The sequence below is a fragment of the Pongo pygmaeus genome, chromosome 3 (assembly GCF_028885625.2).
Source record: "Pongo pygmaeus isolate AG05252 chromosome 3, NHGRI_mPonPyg2-v2.0_pri, whole genome shotgun sequence".
In the NCBI taxonomy this organism is placed as follows: domain Eukaryota; kingdom Metazoa; phylum Chordata; class Mammalia; order Primates; family Hominidae; genus Pongo; species Pongo pygmaeus.
This window is the reverse complement of record NC_072376.2, coordinates 132,010,101-132,030,257: the sequence shown is the minus strand read 5'-3', so window position 1 is coordinate 132,030,257 and position 20,157 is coordinate 132,010,101. Positions and strand designations below refer to the sequence as shown.

The 20,157-nt window shown below is 36.1% G+C and overlaps 2 protein-coding genes across 22 annotated transcripts in view; one reads left to right on the top strand and one right to left on the bottom strand.

Annotated features, from left to right (window-relative positions):
• LOC129035560 (zinc finger protein 283-like) overlaps positions 1-20,157 on the bottom strand; it is a 112,732-nt gene that overhangs the window by 90,476 nt on the left and 2,099 nt on the right. The gene's annotated exons all lie outside the window — the stretch shown is intronic.
• FABP2 (fatty acid binding protein 2) lies at positions 276-6,910 on the top strand. Its single transcript, XM_054486077.2, has 4 exons — positions 276-378; positions 1,573-1,745; positions 2,764-2,871; positions 3,317-6,910. The coding sequence occupies exons 1-4, from the start codon at positions 312-314 to the stop codon at positions 3,365-3,367; spliced, it is 399 nt and encodes a 132-aa protein (XP_054342052.1). The 5' UTR covers positions 276-311; the 3' UTR covers positions 3,368-6,910.

Genomic DNA, 20,157 nt, shown 5'->3' with positions numbered 1-20,157 from the left:
GATCTCAGGAATGTACAGAATGAGAATTAATTAAGAATTAATTAATAAGAATTAATTAATTAAGAATTAATTGATTAATAAGAATTAATTAATTAAGAATTAATTAATTAATAAGTATTAATTAATTAATAAGAATTAATTAATTAATAAGAATTAATTAATTGCTTGACATAGACTAGTTAGGTGATTTCCTGAACTTTAAGCTTCCACATCACAGTATGAAGTTGGTTCTAAGATAAGAAATATAATAAATTCTCACCCAAGGACAGACCTGAATCTCTAGTTGCCTGGAGGCTGACTCAACTGAAATCATGGCGTTTGACGGCACTTGGAAGGTAGACCGGAGTGAAAACTATGACAAGTTCATGGAAAAAATGGGTAAAGACTTTATTTCTTTGTGGCTCATTCTTTGCTTTCTTACAAACATTTTTCTTTCTAACTCCTAAATCTCTAGGAGATTACAGATAGCTTACGGATAGCTCCTGATGTGGTAGTGAGGATCCAGAAGATGTTCAGAGGAGGGAAACCATATTCTCCCTTCTTACATTAGGAAGAATCCACCATCTCACTAATGGAAGAAAAGATTCTTTGAGTGCTGTCCTCTGAAACACACCAAAAAGATCCAGATATGTTTCCTTCACTCTTTAACTGAAAAACGACTTTTTGTGTTGTTTACAGTAAGAAAATGGCAGCGTGTAATGATAACTTCCAGATCTGAAAATGTTAAATTCTAGGAGATGGAAAAGCAAACACCATATAAGAAAGTAATGGAAAAAGGTTCTCTTAAAATTTATAGCTCTGAATAAGTTAGATTTAATTCTCATTTCTTCTAACTTAAAAAAGTTTTGGAATAATCTTGAGAAGCTATGTAGTTTTCTTCAGGGCATTTAATTTAACTGATATATAAATTGATACCAATACTCTGGCAGCCCGTATACTATACAAGATAGGCAAACAAATTTGTGTCATTCTCCTAAAAGAAAAATCTGCATCATTTATAGCTTACACTTTAGGAACTCTAAGTTTAGATTTATAAAATTTGTAGATTCTTATAGTGATTTTGGCTTAATATTTGCTAATTTTCTCATTTTTGTGTCAGAAAGAAATGCCACAAGAAACAAAGAGAATTATAAAGTTCAAAATGTTAAAGCCACTATGAAAAACAAAGGGGCATTTAAGAAAAAAGAATACTGTATATGTGGAATTAAAGATGTGCTTCCTTATAAATATATGAATATACATTTTAATCCTTCATTTGATATTTCTAGAATTTGATTTACTTAACACTGAAATGAACAGTTTGTTAATCTTATTAAAGTTGCTCAGCTCTAAGATTCTATAATTCTGTACTCTACTTAATTTTTCTCAAGTTTTGGAAAAACAACTTTAATCAGTTCTCTTGATCTGATTGAACCTGAACTTCTATAGAAGCAATCTGAATGTTCTTGTGCAAAGGCAATGCTACCGAGTTTTCTTCCCACCCTCAAAATAAACAAACAAAACATAACATGGAAAAATAAACACTTCCTATGGGATTTGACTTTATTTTCTCCATTGTCTTACCTTTTGCAGGTGTTAATATAGTGAAAAGGAAGCTTGCAGCTCATGACAATTTGAAGCTGACAATTACACAAGAAGGAAATAAATTCACAGTCAAAGAATCAAGCATTTTTCGAAACACTGAAGTTGTTTTTGAACTTGGTGTCACCTTTAATTACAACCTAGCAGACGGAACTGAACTCAGGGTAAGAATTTTTTTTTTTTATGTGCAATGCATTCTTGATTTTTCTACCCAATATTAAAATGATCTCTGCTCTATTTCATTGGATGGTTTAATTAATGCAGGTCTCCTTTATTAACTGAAGAAGCCAATGCAATTTGTCGAATTATATATTGCACAGATTGGCAGGGTATTTAAATATGCTTTTATTTTTATATGCATCTGCGAAGAATCTGAATTGAACAATAAGAATTAGAAAACTATCTTTTGAATGACTGAGTATAGACTTATTCATAAAGAAATTTAAAACTGTGTTTTTAAACAGTACAGCAAAAGAAGCCTTTAGAGTTAATATGTAACTTAACTGTAATAGCAATTTAACATGTTGAAATAATAAAAGAAATGAATAAATGAACAAATTAGTGAGTTACCAAATGGAAAGATTTGATGTATTGTAGGTCATTGGGAGTGTACCTTTTCATGTTTAAGATAACACATTTTAGGAAGTCATCATTTTCAACAAATTTTTTAAAAACTTTTTTTAGCCTTAAAATTTTTCTATTTAAATTACATTTGTAACGACAATTTAAATACTGCATGTTTTATCAGTTATGTCTTTCTTTAATTAGTTCCACAATCACACAAATTAAAACAAGCATAGGGTTTTTAACATCTCCATGAAACTAATTTTAACCATGACTATATTTCTGGACACGTAACATGAAAGATTCAGAAAGAAGTGCTGCTCATCTGCCTTAAAAATCAGCATATGGAAATTATTGAAGAGAACAAGCATAAGGGTTGTCAACACATACTCTGTAGCCCAGTGGCCTAGGTTCAATCCTGACTCTGTGACTTTAGGTGAATCACTGTGCCATTTTACAGTCTCCACTTCTGTAAAGTAGAGATAACAGTATCAGTTTCATAGGGTCACCATGATGATTAAATGAAAAAGTGTGTCTACAGAACTCAGAACAGTGCCTGACATGTGTAAGACCCTAATAAATGCCATTATTATTATTATCATTATTATTATTATGTAGGGGACCTGGAGCCTTGAGGGAAATAAACTTATTGGAAAATTCAAACGGACAGACAATGGAAATGAACTGAATACTGTCCGAGAAATTATAGGTGATGAACTAGTCCAGGTGAGTTGTAAAATTTATAGCTATTTTCAAAAGGCAAAAATTACTACAAAACAATAATTTTTGTCACTGCTGAGCCAGATCTTCAGTAAACAGACTACTTCTTTTCTCATAAATCTTACTGATTTTTAAAATATTGTATAGCTATTTTCTGATGCCTATTTACTAAAGAGAACTTATATATGTCAAATAATCAATGCCTATTTTAACTGAAAATGTAAATGACTACAAACCAACATGTGTTTTAAAATGGCTGTATCCTATATCTGTATAAAATCTTGCTATCAAGTACAAGAAAAAATTGTATAAACTCATACTTACATAATATATATGAATATATAATATAAAAATAGTATAAACTCATATAGTATAAAACTATAATACTACTTTTTCTTAATTTAGATGTAAACCTTAAAGATAAATTCTTCTGTTTGTTAACACCTTTCAGACTTACGTATATGAAGGAGTAGAAGCCAAAAGGATCTTTAAAAAGGATTGAGCATTATTCTTGGAGCACAGCCCAAAATACAAATTGGACAGAAGATCTATATTGTACCAGAACTGTTTCTTTCACCCCAACAAGTATAAGGTTACTGACTGATTGGTACTTTTATAAACATTGGCATATTTCCATTCATGCCAAAGCAAAAGAAGTAAAAGCTAATTAGGATTTAATTTGTTTTATATTCTCTAAGATATATATTTACTAAAAGAATTTGTGACATTTTAAAAAACAAAAATAAATATTGTGTCCATGTTGCTTTATATGTAGCCTTGCCTTTTAAAAGAAAAAGTATGTGAATATGAATTGACAGATTGTTTTGGTAGAGAGAGGGTCTTACTCTTTCACTCAGGCTGGAATGTAGTGGAGAGATCATAGCTCACTGTAACCTCAAACTCCTGGACTCACGCAATCTTCCTGCCTCAGCCTTCTGAGTAGCTAGGACTATGGGTACATTCCACCATGCCCAGCTAATTTTTGTTTCGTTTTCTTTTTATTTTTTTTTTAGAGATGGGGTCTTGCTATATTGCCCAGGCTGGTCTTGAACCCCTGGCCTCAAGCAATCCTCCTGCCTCAGCCTCTCAAGTTGTTTTCTTTTTCTTTACATTTGATAAACTAAAAGCATAGGCTGCATATGAGTCTTTAACATCTTGCACTGGTTGTGAATAATTTTCTGGCACTGGTTGTAAGTAATATCTATTATTATAAAAATAATATCTGCTCAACCAGAAAACTTAGAAATAAGAAACACAAATGTAAAATAAGTATTTCCATAACTCATAATCCAGAGATAATTGCCATTCTGATTTTGATAGATATCCTCCCAGCCCTCTTCCCTAGGGGTAGATATTTCCCAATACATACCACTTTGAATAGGATGATAGGAAATAAATGATGTACTATGTTAAATTAAATTATTGTATTACATTTTTGTACACATCAGTCTTTCCCAGGCTTGGCTGAAAATCAGGATCATCTGAGAAACTTAAACAATTTCTGCATTCTTAATCTCCACTGTTATTCTATTATATCAGAATTGCTAATAGAACCAAGAATTCTAGAAAATTTCCTGGTGATTCTGATGCAGCCTGATCACTAACTTGTCTCTGAGAACAATGGAGATATCAGTTATCAATGTTATTTTTAACCACCCCCTTCTTTTTTGTTGTTGTGGGTTTTTTCACATAAACACACACATTGCCAATTTTCCCAGGGCTCAAAAAGTTTCCTTTTATTCATATTTTCACATGACGTAAAATTGTATGTGCTTCACGTAATTGTATTTTAGCAGGGTATATATTAGGGGATGGAGAGAGGGGTCAAATTTTTAAGCATTTGCAGCTGCAACTCTATAGACTTTTGACAAATTCTTTTTCACACTGATGTAGATAACAGCTTAACATTTACATAGTTCTTACTACTTGCCACATACTGTTCTAAGTGGTATAAACATATGACATATACATTAAAATGCAGGAAGAAAAATGTTTGAGTACCTGATGAAAATGAATAGATTAGAGAGTACGTAATCTTTGAAAGTTGAATACTGCATGTTCTCACTTATAAGTGGGAGCTAAATAATGTATACACATGGACACACCAGAGTGTAGAATAATAGACACTGGAGACTTGGAAGAGTTGGAGGGTTGGCGGGGAGCAATGATAATTTACCTAATGGGTACAATGTACATTATTCAGGGGGTGATGGTTACAGCCCAGACTTTACCACTATGCAATATATCCATGTAACAAAACTATACTTGTACTCCTTAAATTTATACAAAAATACCTTAAATCTATGTTCATTTTATAATTTCATAAAAATCTTCACATAGGAAATAGTAATTATTTAGATTTTCACATGCTTCTCTTCATAAAAGCTCAAGGTACTTTTATCCCTCTAATCTTATGTGTCTACCATATATGAATCAGGAAAAGGTAGGTATTAATCTCAATACAAAAACTGAGAGAGACAAAGGCACAAAGAAGTTTATTAGCTTGTCTAATATTGTACAGTCCATGATGAACGGAAGAATTAAATGTAGGTCTTGACTTTCAGCCTAGATCATTATGATCTATGCTATTACTCAGCCTGTTATAAACAAAAATATATTAAGAAAAAAAATGTCCTTAATTCCTCAGTGGCACCCAAGAATACACTCTAAATGAGTCAGGTCAGACTGCAAAATAATGGTGTTCAGTGATTAGACACTTATCTATTTCTAGTCTTATTGCAGGCTGACTTTTTTCACCATTTATATCCTTTCTAGAATTAAATTTCCACTATTTATTAGTATTGGAGAGCAGCCTATTATTTGTTAAGTGACTTCCATTTCAACAACCCTTTTTCGGGAAAACTAACCTTGTCATTACACCACCCTGCTTGGCCAAAAGAGGGTCCCTGACCCAACAGCAGCCAATCTACCACAATTTGGCCAGATGATGAGCTCTGTGTAGAAGGAAAAATGACAACTAACTGAACCTGCAAGCTCTGTGTAGAAGGAAAAATGACAACTAACTGAACCTGCAAAAACCTCTTTTTAGGGAGTTTGAATTTGAGAAGTACACAGTTAGTAGTTGATAGCAAGGAAAAAGGCTTAAGGAGGACAAATAGAGCAGACAATAAGTAGAAGTCATGAGTACCTGATACTACGAACAAGCAGAAACCATAAGGTAGATAGCAGAATGTCGGGGCAGTCAGAAGCAGTTGGAGTAGTAGAAGCTGAAATATTTACACATGCAATATGGTATCTGGGATTTGCTTCAAATTGCTTTCTCCCCAATCTAGGGTTGGGGAGGTAGATTGATACAAGTTGGCAATTCTTGAAGCTGTTGCAAAGTGCCTGACACATAATAAAATATGATAGGTTCACTGAATAGGAACATAGGAATTCATTAAACTCATCTCTGTACTTTTGTAAGTATTTGAGATTTTCCATAACAAGAAGTTAAAAATATAGTATTTACATACACATATAACTCCAGAATCCAGCCACTTCCCATCACTTCCACTGCTATCACCTTAGTATGAGCCACCATTATCTTTTTCCTGAATTACTGTTATAACTCTCTAAAAAGCCTACAAACTTCTACCTTCCCTACTCCACCCCTTTAGTCTCTTTTTCTACACAGCAGCCAGAAGGATCCTTTAAAAATCTAAATCTGATCACATCACTTATCTGCTCAAACTGCTGCAATGGCTCCCATTTTCACTCAGAGGAAAAAGCCAATGTTCTTACAATGACCTGTAAGACCCTATATGATCAGATGCCCTGTTACCTCTCCAACACGTGGTCCTGTTTTTCATGAAATATCTGGGGGAAGAGTGTTTCAAGCAGAGGAAACACCCTGGAGCAAAGACATCAAGGCAGTAGCAAACCTGGTAAATTTGAAGAACATAGCCTGGAAAGAGACCCCAAGATCACCCAAAGCTGACCAAAAACAAGACCAATGTTCAGGAAATACAGGCTGACTCAGCTTTCCTAAAATTTAGGAATGATGTGGTGAAAGAGAACGGGTTTTAGAATCACAGACTTGCCCAAATTCTTGTCTGCCCATTTACTGACTAAAATTCAAGTTCTGATTCTCTATTTTTCTCATTTGAAAAATGGGGAAAATGTAATGATTTTCTGAGCTTGTTGCTAATTGAGGTATTACGTATAAAACATCGAGTGTAATGCCTGGCATATACCTGGTACTCAAATGTAACACAAACATGTACCCTTCTCCTGTAGAGAAAATGGGGCAAAGTATATCCTGAACAGACGGGAAAACTCTTTTCTTAAAATACCTCTCATGGAGTCTGCGTGAGAGAGTGAGCCTTGGCCTGGTAGATGAGAATACTTAGTTCCAGTCCAGTCTGTGACATAACTAGCTGGGGACTTTGGGAGAGTCTCTTCATCTCTTTGGAATGTAGTTTAATCATCCTTAAAATGAGAGGATTGAACTAGATCTCTAAATTTTCTTTCAGTGCTAAGATTCTATGATGTCTGAATAACATTTAGTGATTCCTTCCTTTCTTAAGCAGCCCTTTTGGTGTGGGTCACAGGGGACAGGACATTAGAATAATGGAAGGTAGGATGGGAAGAGGGAAATATTTACATTATAAAGTATGGCTGGTTTCCTGGGTGTACGGCTTGTGCAGGCTCAGAGGGCCCTGTGCTTGGTTTAATGCTCTTTTCTTACTGTCCTAAAATTCTCAATGCTTTTTGAACAACTTCTGCATTTTCATTGTACACAGGGCCCTGAAAATTATGTGTCTTGTTCTATTTCTATGGATTGACTATTAATAAGTACAAAAGATATTTTCCTATGAACAACTAGAGAGAATGGTAGCAAGATATCTCTAGGCACCTAAAGAGGGGTGAATGGATGGATGGAAAAGATAGTTGCCTGGGATAAAATGGAAGTGAGATAAGGTTATGTGGGGAAGGGGAGGGGAAAAAGGAGGTAAATGGTCACTTCATCATTATGAAGTGCTTCTTTACCTTTTGCTACTTGCTTTCTCTAAACTATAGTATAAGAATGCCATCTGCTGGCCAAGGATATAGACTCTTTCAGAGGTTTCCAATGCAGTGTCTTTGCTGCATTTCAGTGTCTAGGGAGTGTTCCAGAAAGGTCTGATATACCATATTCTACACTTTAAAATGTTAATTATTAAATGCTTCTTCAGTTCCAAAATCCACACTAAACAAAGATAATACAAAGACTCCTCTTGAACCGATCCACTAAAACTGCTTTCATTTATTGAACAAAAGATAATTTTAAAAAAGCACTATGTGCCAGACAGCAAGTATTTAACGATGAACACTATTGGTAGAGATATTTAGGTCATTAAGAATTTCCCCAAATGGATACAAACTCTCAGGCTCATCTTGGGTCTGAATCAAAATACCAAGAATAGCATCATCATCTTCAGCATTGGATGGTCATCTAGAATAGGGTTATACTTTCACTCAGTGTGTGCTAATATGCAGGGTGGTGTATATTGCCTTCAGGCCCGATGACCAACCTTCAAGCTATTGTCTGGAACAGATTTTACTGGAGAATTGACTGGAAAAGAAGAGTATGCAAGACAGTGGCAGAAGATGAAAGTTTGAAGCAAATGGTGGAAATCAATAGTCATGGATAAAGCATAGTGTTCCGGGGGCTTCTCTCATCCATATATATCCTCATTGAAGATTCCATTAGAATGACGGATTGCAAGATGTCCTCCCTGCCATGTAATCAAGATTTCCAGGAATGAAAGAGGGAGCTTAAACAATTAGTAGTTAGGACTGCTGTGAAGTGAAGGAGTAGTAGAACTCTGAAGGAAGACAGGCAAGGAAGTGCTCCCTAAATGTCAGCCCAGTTTCAAAGCCACATCCCTCAGATTACAGGTAGTGTAACTGGTTCTTATCAAATGATTCTGGCACACTCACTATATTCACTGGAGAAAACACCTGAAAGTCAAAGAACAGTACACATCCTAAACTTGAAAACAAAATGTCTTTTAGGTAAAGGAGTATATGCTCAATGCCATTTCTTGGTTTTAATTTAGAAACTTTTAAACAAAATTTTTTTAAAAAAAAGGATACTGAAGGGCATCAATGTGACACAGAACTTCCTCTCTTTAACATATACTCGGAACAGAGAAACCTCAGTGAAGATGGAGGTTATTTCACAATCCCAGTCCAGACTGAGTGTTTGTCCTGCATGTTCCTATGGCACAAGGTGTTCAACTCCAGCAATACCATTACTCTGTATTCAATCTGCTTGCCTGCCTCCTCTAGTTTGTGAGCTATATGAGGGCAAGGATAGGGTCTTATATCTATACCCCACACTGTATCCCTCTAACACATAGTAAATATTAATGATTGTAATTTGGGGCATGCTGGGCAGCCCCAGCCTCAGAAAGCCAGCTTTCCCCATTCTTTCTTAAACCCAGAAGATCTACTGAGGGAGTAAGTCCTTGTTGTTCTTTACAAACAGATAAACTTATTCTGAACCAGATCACCCTAGCCATATCTGATTAGGTCAAAAATGGCCACTTGACCCAGGGGCAGTCAATTGCTATACTTGAGAGCAGCCAATGATAGGAGAACTTTGTACAAGACCAATAATTCTCATTAATTAAAACCAGGTAGGGTCTCTGTTGAGAATTTGACTTCAATACACAGAAAAAGTCATTAGCTAGTAATGATGGGCAAAAGTTAAAAGATACAGATGGAAAAGCAAACAACAGAGGCCATGAGGTAAAAGCAGTCATGATGAGCTCTAGTAAACAAAAACTGGGTAGAAGAGGGGTGAGATAACATTTTTAGATGTGGAAATAATGAACTCTTGCTTCTGGTGGATAAAAAGATAACTTGTTCAGTATAGGCTCCTCATATTCTGAGTAGCCAAGAATACATATTCCTTTAACCAAATATGAATCAAGCACCTACCATGTGCTAAATATGACATGAGTTTTAGTGGTGAACAAGACAAATCTATTTTGTTACCATGGAACTTTGAATCTGCTTAGCTTAGAATCTAGACATAGAAGACATATTGAACAAGTAAAAATTATTGTGATAAGTATTATAAAGGAGTAAGGGTAGGCTCTCAGAGAAATATATGCTATCTTGAATTATATTTTCCATCGAACTATTTTTCATAAGATGCTTGATTGTACAGACTTTCTTGAATTATTAAAGGGCCTAACTCACATGTCAGACTCCTGTCATCTTTATTTTCATACAAATTGGTTCCTACACCCAAGGGGGATATCATAAAATCTAAATAAATGCTTTATTTATAAAACATAGCACTAACTCAGATACAGTTAAATACAACTCCTTCTACCACTACAAGTTAACATTTATTAATACATGGTGTTTCCAATGTACCAGGTATTTTTTAAAGTGCTTTATAATACCAATTCATGTTCATCATCACAACAAAGTCTATAGAATAAGAACAATTATTATTAGTCTCATTTTACACATGAGAAAACTGAGGCGGAGAGAGGTTATATAACTTGCCCAAGGTCAACAGCCATAAGTCGCTGAACCAAGATTTGGACCCAAGCAGTCGTCCTAGAGTCCGAATTCAATTTTACTTACTGTGGTTATGTAGGTAAATTTTCATTCGAAATATCATCCATCAAAATATATATTAAGCATGTCTTCTATGCAGGCACTATGTGCCAGGTGCTGATCTAGGTGTTACAGATACAACAAAGAACAAGACGGACAAAAATCCCTGTCATCATAGAAGGGATACAGACAATAAACAAGAGAATGAAGTAAAATATATAGTACATTAGATGATATAAGCGCTATTGAGAAAAATAAAACCAGAAAGAGGTATGTGGAGCGTCAGAGGTGAGATCATGGGTGCAGTTTTAAATAGAGAGTCAGGTAGCACTGAATAGGTAACATTTGAGCAACACCTTGAAGGGAGTAAGAGAATGAGCCATTCTAAATACGTTTTAGTCAGAGCCCTGGATTTGGATCCTTGAGCCAGTGACAGTCTTAAAAGAGCCTTGGAATTACACTGAGTGTTTCTGGGCTCTGTAACACAGCGAGCCTAGGGCTGGATACAGTAGCTCACACCTGCAATCCCAGCTACTCAGGAGGTTGAGGCAGGAGGATCCCTCGAGCCCAGGAGGTCAAGGCTGCAGTGAGCCATGATCACGCCACTGCACTCCAGGCTGGGAGAGACTCTGTCTCAAAAAAATAAATAAAGAGCCTAATTAGCATAGCCTATGGGGGCTCAAAGTTGCTAGCTAAGGAAGAACAGAGTAATGTAACAAAATAAGCATTATGAAACAAACAATAGACTCCTTCTATGTTTTGAACCAGAATTTCTGAAGGATTATTTTGTGAGGTAACAATACTGAAAACTTTATGAACTCTATTATTCCCAGTTTCTAGCTGTTATAAAAACAACACGTGACTGATACATTTAGTCAGCCTGGGTTACAAATTGATGAAGTCATTCTCACACCAGGGAGAGTAGCCGTCTTCCTGTGGGTGTCATTTTACTCATTCCCTTAGGTTCCTAGGGAGTACCTTTAATCCCCAGCCAAGAGTCACTCTATGAAAATAAAGTTGTTTATGAAATTTAGTGTGCATGGGAATGATGAAGAAAGAGAAAAACACCACAGCTGTACTATTCCTACATTCTTTAACTCTGACCACTAACGAACCATGAGCCTGTATCCCTCTTAAGTTGATTTAGGTTAGCTTTTTGGTGTCATCTTTTACCTCCTATGCCTCATGCTTTTCAAAATCAAGTAACATTTCCCCAACTTTGAGGTACCTGTTGCAATACTCCAACAGCTTAAATGAACAGAACTACACCTTTATGTGGCCCATTTGCCAACATAGAAAATAGGGGAAAATAAACTTTTTCTTTTGAACTCTGAGAATACTCTAAATTTGTCATTTATTTTTTAAGCATGGGAACATCTTTTCAAAAGAAATCCTCATGGAAGCCTAACAATACCTACACTGTCAACTCTACTTTCTGCACCTAGAAGAGGGTACACTAGCTCATTCTTAATGCAACAGTACTTGAGGTTTTCCACTTTAATATTCCTTTCAAGAAGTAAAGAATGGCATAACTTGAAGTTGTCACAAGAAGCAATTATCTGAAGCATCTGGACTTGTTCAATCAGATCTGAGAACAAAGTACTGGACTAGATGGTGTCCTCAAAGTCTTACCATAGGTCCTGGAATATTGGGGTTTAGCTGGCAGCAGAACCTCCTCCTTTCACATCTATCGCTACCTTTTGGCTATCAGCTGGAACATGCGGGACAAAAGGGCTTAAGTGTCCTCTACCTCACAGACCCAATGTCTTCTAAGCTTTTCTACTTTAATTTTCTCAGCATCTAAAAAATTCACCTTTTAAGACCTTAAAGAGCCCCACTTAAGACATAAAGGCAAGGGCCGGGTGTGGTGGCTCATACCTGAAATCCCCGTGCTTTGGGAGGCCAGGTGAAAGGATCACATGAGGCCGAGAGTTTGAGACCAGCCTGGGCAACAGTGAGACCCTGTCTCTCCCTCTCTCTATATATAAAAATACATAAAGAGAATTATTTACTTAAGAACTGCTACCCTGATTGCTTCCAGAGAGTCCAACTTAATAAATTACAGGAATTATCTGTTTTAGAACTTTAAGGTTGATTTAGTCCCCTAATGAAGACCAATGTGACTTTTTGTTGTGGGGAAGGTGAAGACTGTCAAGTATTAACATTCTTTCTGAGGGGGGTTCTTTTAAGGTGGTAAGATATATATAATATACAATTTGCCATTTTAACTATGTTATATATACAATTCAGTGACTATTAATTATATTCACAATATTGTGTAATCATCACTACCATCTATTTCCAAAACTTTTTCATAACCACAAACAGAAACTTTCCATTAAGCAGTAACACCTAATTCCCCCATCTCCTAAACCCCTGAAAAATCAAATATTTCCTCCATTCTATAGATTGTCTTTTTACTTGTGTCTGCCTTATTTCATTTAGTGTTTTTTCAAACATTATTTTAAAACACTTAGCATTATTTCAAGAATCATCATGTTGTAGCACGTATCAGAACTTCATTCCTTTTCATAGCTGAGTAATAATTCAAGATATGTATAACTACATTTTGTTTATCCATTTATGGACAGTTGAGTTGTTTCTACTTTTTGGCTATGGTTAATAGTGCTGCGATGAAGCAGCATACTTGGTGTATACTTGGTGTACAAGTATCTGAGTCTTTGTTTTAAATTATTTGGGATATATACCTAGAAGCAGGATTGCTAGGTCATATAGTTCTTCTTTAACTTTTTGAGGAATCTCTAAACTATCTTCCATAATGGCTCCATTATTTTACATTCCCACTAGCAACGTTAAAGGATTTAAGTTTTTCCACATCCTTGCCAACACTTGTTATTTTCTGTATTAATATTATATTATTATTGCCATCCTAGTAGATATGAAATGGTATCTCATCGTGATTTTGATTTGCATTTCCCTAATGACTAAGGGTGTAGAGCACATTTTCAATTGCATGTTGGCTATTTGTATATCTTCTTTGGAGAAATGTCTGTTCAAGTCCTTTGATCAGTACTTTTTTTAACTGGGTTCTTTTTGTTGTGGAGTTGTAGAAGTTCTTCATATATTCTGTATGTTAAATCCTTATCAGACATATGATTTACAAATATTTTCTTCTATTCTGTAAATTGTCTTTTTACTTTCTTTATAATGTTCTTTGAGCCCAAAAGTTTTTAATTTTGATGAAATCCAATTTATCTATTTTGTTGTTGTTGCTTGATGTTAGCTGTGGGTTTTTCATTATACCCTTTATCAAGTTGAGGAAGTTCCCTTCTATTCCCAGTTTTCTGCTGGTGTTTATTAGGGAATAAAATGCCTATTCTGCTCAATTGAAATGAAATGTTTGTCTTTTTTCACTTTGTTTTACTAATGTGGCATATTATACTAATTGACTTTCTTATGTTGAGCTACCCTTGCATTCCTGGGATAAACCTCACGTGGTAATGGTATATAATCCTTTTAATATGCTGTTGGTTTGGGTTTGCTAGTACTTTTTGAGAATTTTTTTTTGAGATGGATTCTTTTTTTTTGAGATGGAGTGTCACTCTGTCGCCCAGGCTGGAGTGCAGTGGCACGATCTCAGCTCACTGCAAACTCTGCCACCCGGGTTCAGGCAATTATCTTGCCTCAGCCTCCCAAGTAGCTGAGATTACAGGTGCCTGCCACTGCACCTGGCTAATTTTTGTAGTTTTAGTAGAGACGGGGTTTCACCATCTTGGCCAGGATGGTCTTGAACTCCTGACCTCATGATCCACCCACCTCGGCCTCCCAAAGTGCTGGGATTACAGGCGTGAGTCACGGTGCCCGGCCCTTTTTGAGAATTTTTGTATCTATATTCATAAGGGATACTGGTCTGCAATTTTTTTATAGTGGTAAAAGCATATAACATAAAACTTACCATATTAATCATTTTCAAAAGTCAGTTTAGTAGTGTGAAACATATTCAAACAGTTGTGAAACAGATCTCCAAAACGTTTTCATCTTGCAAAACTATAACTCTACGCCCTTTAAACAATTGGCCTTTTCCCTCTGTCCCCAGCCCCTGGTAACCACCACTCTACTTTCTGTTCCTAGGAATTTGACTACTTAATATACCTCATGTAAGTGGAATCATACAGTATTTGTCTGTCACTGGCTTATTTCATTTAGGATAATGACCTCAAGGTTCATCCACGTTGTAGCATTTGACAGGATTTCCTTCCTCTTAAGGCTGAATGATATTCCATTGTATGTATATAATACATTTTTCAATCCATTCACCTGTTGATGGATATTTGGGTTGCTTCCACCTCTTGGCTATTGTGAAAAGTGCTGCTATAAACATGGGTGTGCAATATCTGTGATTTTCTTTTCTTGTGATGTCATTATCTGCCTTGGTATCAGAGAACTAGCTTAATAGAATGAGTTAGAGAGTGTTCCCTCAGGTCTATTTATCGGGAGAGTTTGAAAAAGAACAGTGTTAATTCTTCTTTAAATGTTGGATAGAATTCACCAGAGAAGTGATCTACTCCTGGACTTTTCTTTGTTGGAATGTTTTGATTACTGATTGAATCTCTTTACTTGTTATAGGTCTGTTCAGCTTTTCTATTCATCTAAGTTATCTAATTTGTTGACATACAATTGTTCACAGTATTATCTTATAATCCTTTTTATTTCTGTAAGTTTGGTGGTAATATGTACACTTTCCTTTATGATTTTAGTTATTTGTGTCTTCTCACCTTTTTCTTCCTGTAGCTAAAGGTTTGCCAATTTTGTTCATCTTTTCAAAGAACCAATTTTGGTTTCACTGATTCCTTCTATGGGTTTTGTATTCACTATTTCATTTATCTCTGCTCTAACCTTTATTATTTCCTGTCTTCTGATAGCTTTGAGTTTACTTTGCTCTCCTTTTTCTATTTCCTCATGTTGTAAAGTTAGGTTGATTTGAGATCTTTCTTTGTTAACATAGGCATTTATAGCTATAGATTGTCTTCACTGCAATCTACAAGTTTCCCTATGTTGCATTTTCATTTTCATTTGTCTCTAAGTATTTTCTAATTTCCCTTATGATATCCTTTTTGAACCACTGGTTGTTTAAGAGTGTGTTAAATTTCCACGTTTGTGTATTTTCCAGTTTTCCTTCTGTTATTAACTTGTAACTTCATTTCATTGTTGTCAGATCTTTCTGACTTCAATTTTTAAAACTTCATTGAAACTTGTTTTATGCCTTAATATATAATATATCCTGGAGAATGTTTCATGTATACTTGATAAGACTTGATATTTTGCTGCTGTTGGGTGGAGTTCTGTATGTGCCTGTCAGGTATAGTTGGTCTATAGTGTTGTTCAAGTCCCCTATTTTCCTATTGCTCTTCTGTCTAAATGTTATACCCATTACTAAAAGTGAAGTATTAAAGTTTCCAAAAACTTTTGTGAAACTGTCTATTTCCCCTTTCAATTCTGTCAATGTCTGCTTCATATATTTTGATTCAGTATTTTCTTGGTTGCTGTAAACTTTTGACTGTTTTCCAGCATTCTGAAAAAGTTATTTCAGACAGCTTTTGCTTGTTTTTCAATGCTGCTGTGGAGGGACAGGAACTTGGAGCTGCTATTCCACCATTTTGGACACGGGTCACCCAAGGTGACTTTTTGACACTAGCTTTCACTAGAACAGAAAAAACAACAAGAACAACAACAATAAATCTGTTCTCCAACAGGCATATTTATAGATATGAACAAGAAAGCTGAGCTTTTCCAGTAGATGCCTTAAGCCACATTCCCTGCATCTATCTCTTCCATTCCACGTTGGTCCTTGAGTAATCCCCGAGGAATCACAGCATTCCATGAAATTTAGTTTAAAAAGCACTATTATAAATCATTAAAGCCCCTTGATACTTATGCGTCTACTGTCTGTGATCTGATGCCATAAACAGTTAAATAATAATTTTGGACTAGACTGTGTCTTGTTTATTTTCTAATTTACTTTTTTTCAACAAACTTTCCAACTTCTAGTTAATAAAATGCATTTTCATTGAGAAAATTTGAAAAATATGGAAAAACACAAAGAATGAAACTATCGGGGATCCCATCTTCCAAGGATAACTTCTGTTAACACGGTTACATTTGTCACACTTATAAGTCTAATTCTGGTCAATATTTTATATATCGCAATGATCACCTTAGCATCCATTTATTTATTCTAAATTAACAACTGTTTAATTCCAAGCATAGGTTTTAATTCCAAGCACAGGTTTCCTATGCTTGGAAACCTATAATCTTATGAGATAAAAACATGTCATGTATTGACTAACCTTTGAGACTCCATCCTCAATGACTGCCTCTCTAACATCTTTCAATAAAACAAACAACAGGTTGATTGCTGATGACTAGCTTAATGAAATTTCAAAGTTGTAGGTTTCAACATCTTTGTCATTTGTGCCTACTAGTTAAACTCTGCTCTACTGAAGTTGTTTTTAAACTTTTAAAAGCAGAAGGATGCTTTGTTTTGAAATAAAATCTTGTATGTAACTCTAAAATATAAACAAAACTAAGTTTTTATGGTTGAAGTCTATCTGTACACATATAAGTACAGACATGTACATGTACATGTATAATACATGTGCATGTATAAGCATAAAGAGGTTTAATTGTATCTGACTAGTATGTTCACAGCCAGTTCTGCTCAGCCTTTCAAAACCCAAATCATTATGCAGAACCCCAGGCTCTGTGATACTGTTTGAAAACTTCATTGCTCTGTTATATGTCCTCAGTCAGTATTTTTAATGAATCGGTTGGTATTGCTTCTGTATCTCTTATGGCTCCTTGGACAATGCCTGACACACAGCAGGTATTAAAATGTATTTACTGAAATTAAAGAAGGAAAATCCACAAAGGGGAAAGGATTGGCACATATTCATTACTAGTACTTCAAAACACCTCAGAAAGTATCCCCGCTAAGAGTATAGGTCAATAGTGTTAGATCCCACTGGTATCATACACTATTATGTTCTAAAACACACAATTTTACAAGTATTTTTTTGACTGGGATTGTGTTAGTGGTTGCAGAATATAACAAAATATTGTTGAATACGTACTAAATTTCTTCCATGAGGAAGACACTGTTTAAAGAGCTGTGGAGATTGCAAAGATGGCAAAAATACTGTCTCTCCTTTAAAGAACACTTAATAATTGCTAGGTTCAGTGGCTCATGCCTGTAATCCTGGCAGTTTGAGAGGCTGAAGCAGGAGGATCACTTGAAACCAGGAGTTTCACTAGGCAACATAGTGAAAACCCATTTCTACAAAAATAAACATTAACAAAAAGCAAGCCTGGCATGGTGGTGTGTGCCTGTAGTCCTAACAACTGGGAAAGCTGAGGTGGAAGAATTGCTTGAGCCCAGGGTTTCAAGGTTGCCATGAGCTGTGATTGCACCACTGCACGCCAGCATGTGTGACAGACCAATACCCTGTCTCAAACCAAATGAACAAAACTTAATACTCTAACAGGGGAGAAAATTTACATAAAATTGCTACAAAGCAAGCCAATGTGCCAGACAATATCAAGAAAATTTCAGTGTTTTTTGAGTCAGAGGTAGGGAAATTTTGAAAGATGACCAGTCTAATAAATAGCCCCATTAATAGGAGGCCATTACAGAATGTAGAGGGAAATAATAGGTGCCAAAGGAAGGCAAAAAACTATGGAAACAAATACTTCATTCACTGCCTTGATCTTGAGAAAATAACCCTCTCCCCAAGAAGAAAACATGACATAGAAGGTGGAGACAAGTTAAATGTGAAGTTTTCACAATTGGTATGTTAGAAATACCAAGAATGGAGAGATCAATGTGAATTGTAGCAAAGGAAATTTTATGAAGTTGGCACTTAAGTTGGGCCCCAAAGGATGAGTAGGATTTAGACAGGTGAGAAAGCATTCCAGTTTAACAGGAAAAACATGCACCAAAGCCCAGAGGCCAAGAGAATAGTTTCCATGAGGAAGATGGAAGAAAGCACTCTGACTGGAGCAAAGAATGTTTCCTGGGCACCAGGTTGGCTGAGTAGAGTGGAGCCAGATTAATAGTGGGTATAAAGGTGGGAACTGCTAAAGCCAAGATGAAGATAAAAGAGAAGCTGCAACCTAGTTATGATGATAGTACAACTCTTTCTTTGTTAGAGTGTGGAGGGAACACGGTCTTGCTCTGTTATCCAGGCTGAAGTGCAGTGGCACGATCACAGTTCACTGCAGCCTCGACCTCAAGTGATCCTCCCAATTCAGCCTCCTGAGTAGCTGGGACTACAGGTGTGTGCCACCACACTCAGCTAACTTTTCTAATTTTTGTAGAGATGGGATTTCACCATGTTGCTCAGGCTTGTCTCGAACACCTAGGCTCAAGCAATCCACCCACCTTGGCCTCCCGAAGCACTGGGATTACAGGTGTGAACAACAGCGCCCAGCAGATAGTACAACTCTTAAACAAAGAAAACTATCGAAGATATACAAAGGAGTAAGAATGAAAAAGAACAGCCTGGGTGCAGTGGCTCATGCCTGCAATCCCAGCACATTGGCAGGCCAAGGCAGGCGGATCACCTGAGGTCAGGAGTTCAAGACCAGCCTGGCCAACATGGGGAAACTCTGTCTCTACTAAAAATACAAAAATTAGCCAGGCGTGGTGGCAGGCGCCTGAAATCTCAGCTACTCAGGAGGCTGAGGCAGGGAGAATCGCTTGACCCCATGAGGTGGAGGTTGCAGTGAGCCAAGATTACACCATTGCACTCCAGCCTGGGTGACACAGCAAGACTCCGTCTCCAAAAAAAAAAGAATTGAAGAGAACAATAACAACAAAATGAATAAATAAAATGACCCAGAAGATGGAGAAATAACCTGTGGTACCAATCAACAGGGCTGTTGTTAGGACAGGTACTCAATTTGAAAAGGAGGAAAAGATGAAGTTAAGATGAGAAAGAATAATTTCAGATAAACACATATATTTCCAGATGAAAATTACAGTAACCAAATTCTCCACTGTTGGAGAGGTTATCTATAAAATTAATTTAATTCCTAGGATGATCATGAGGATGCTTTATCACATGGACATACTGGCTTGAGAGCTGCATACAAAAAATTTGCATTATCCCTTAGGTTAAAGCAAAATTCATCATCGTCTCCCTCCTGAAAACTTATTGCACTTGAAGTTCAGAAGATCTGTAACGTCTTCTTAAAAACACTTAGCTGTCTTTGGCCTGATGGTTACAGCATTTTCATACACCACCTTCTCCACCCCAGCCCAATCAGATTAATTGTGCTGACAGAATTATGGAAGTGTTGGATCATGGTTGCAGTGCAATGATTCAATCTGTAGTCCCTGGTGCATATTTTTCACTTGAACATGTGAAGTAGAAAGTTCAAGGTGGTTGGACAAGTGCAGAGGTATTGCATGACTGACAGTGAACCTGGATTTCAGTACAGTACTTTTTAAAATTTAAATTGCTTTGATAATGGCAAATGCCAACTGAGCAAGGTGGCTCATGCCTGTAATCCCAGTACTTTGGGAAGTCGAGGCAGAAGGATTACTTGAGGCCAGTAGTTCAGAACCAGCCACAACACACTCTAAACTCATTTCTGTAATGTGGAATAATCAACAATCAGTGGGACTTTTACAAGGGTAAAGTCAGAAATAGAATCTTTCAACTGAATTTAGTTTAAATAACCCCTCCTTATTTGCATTAGTTGCTCTTC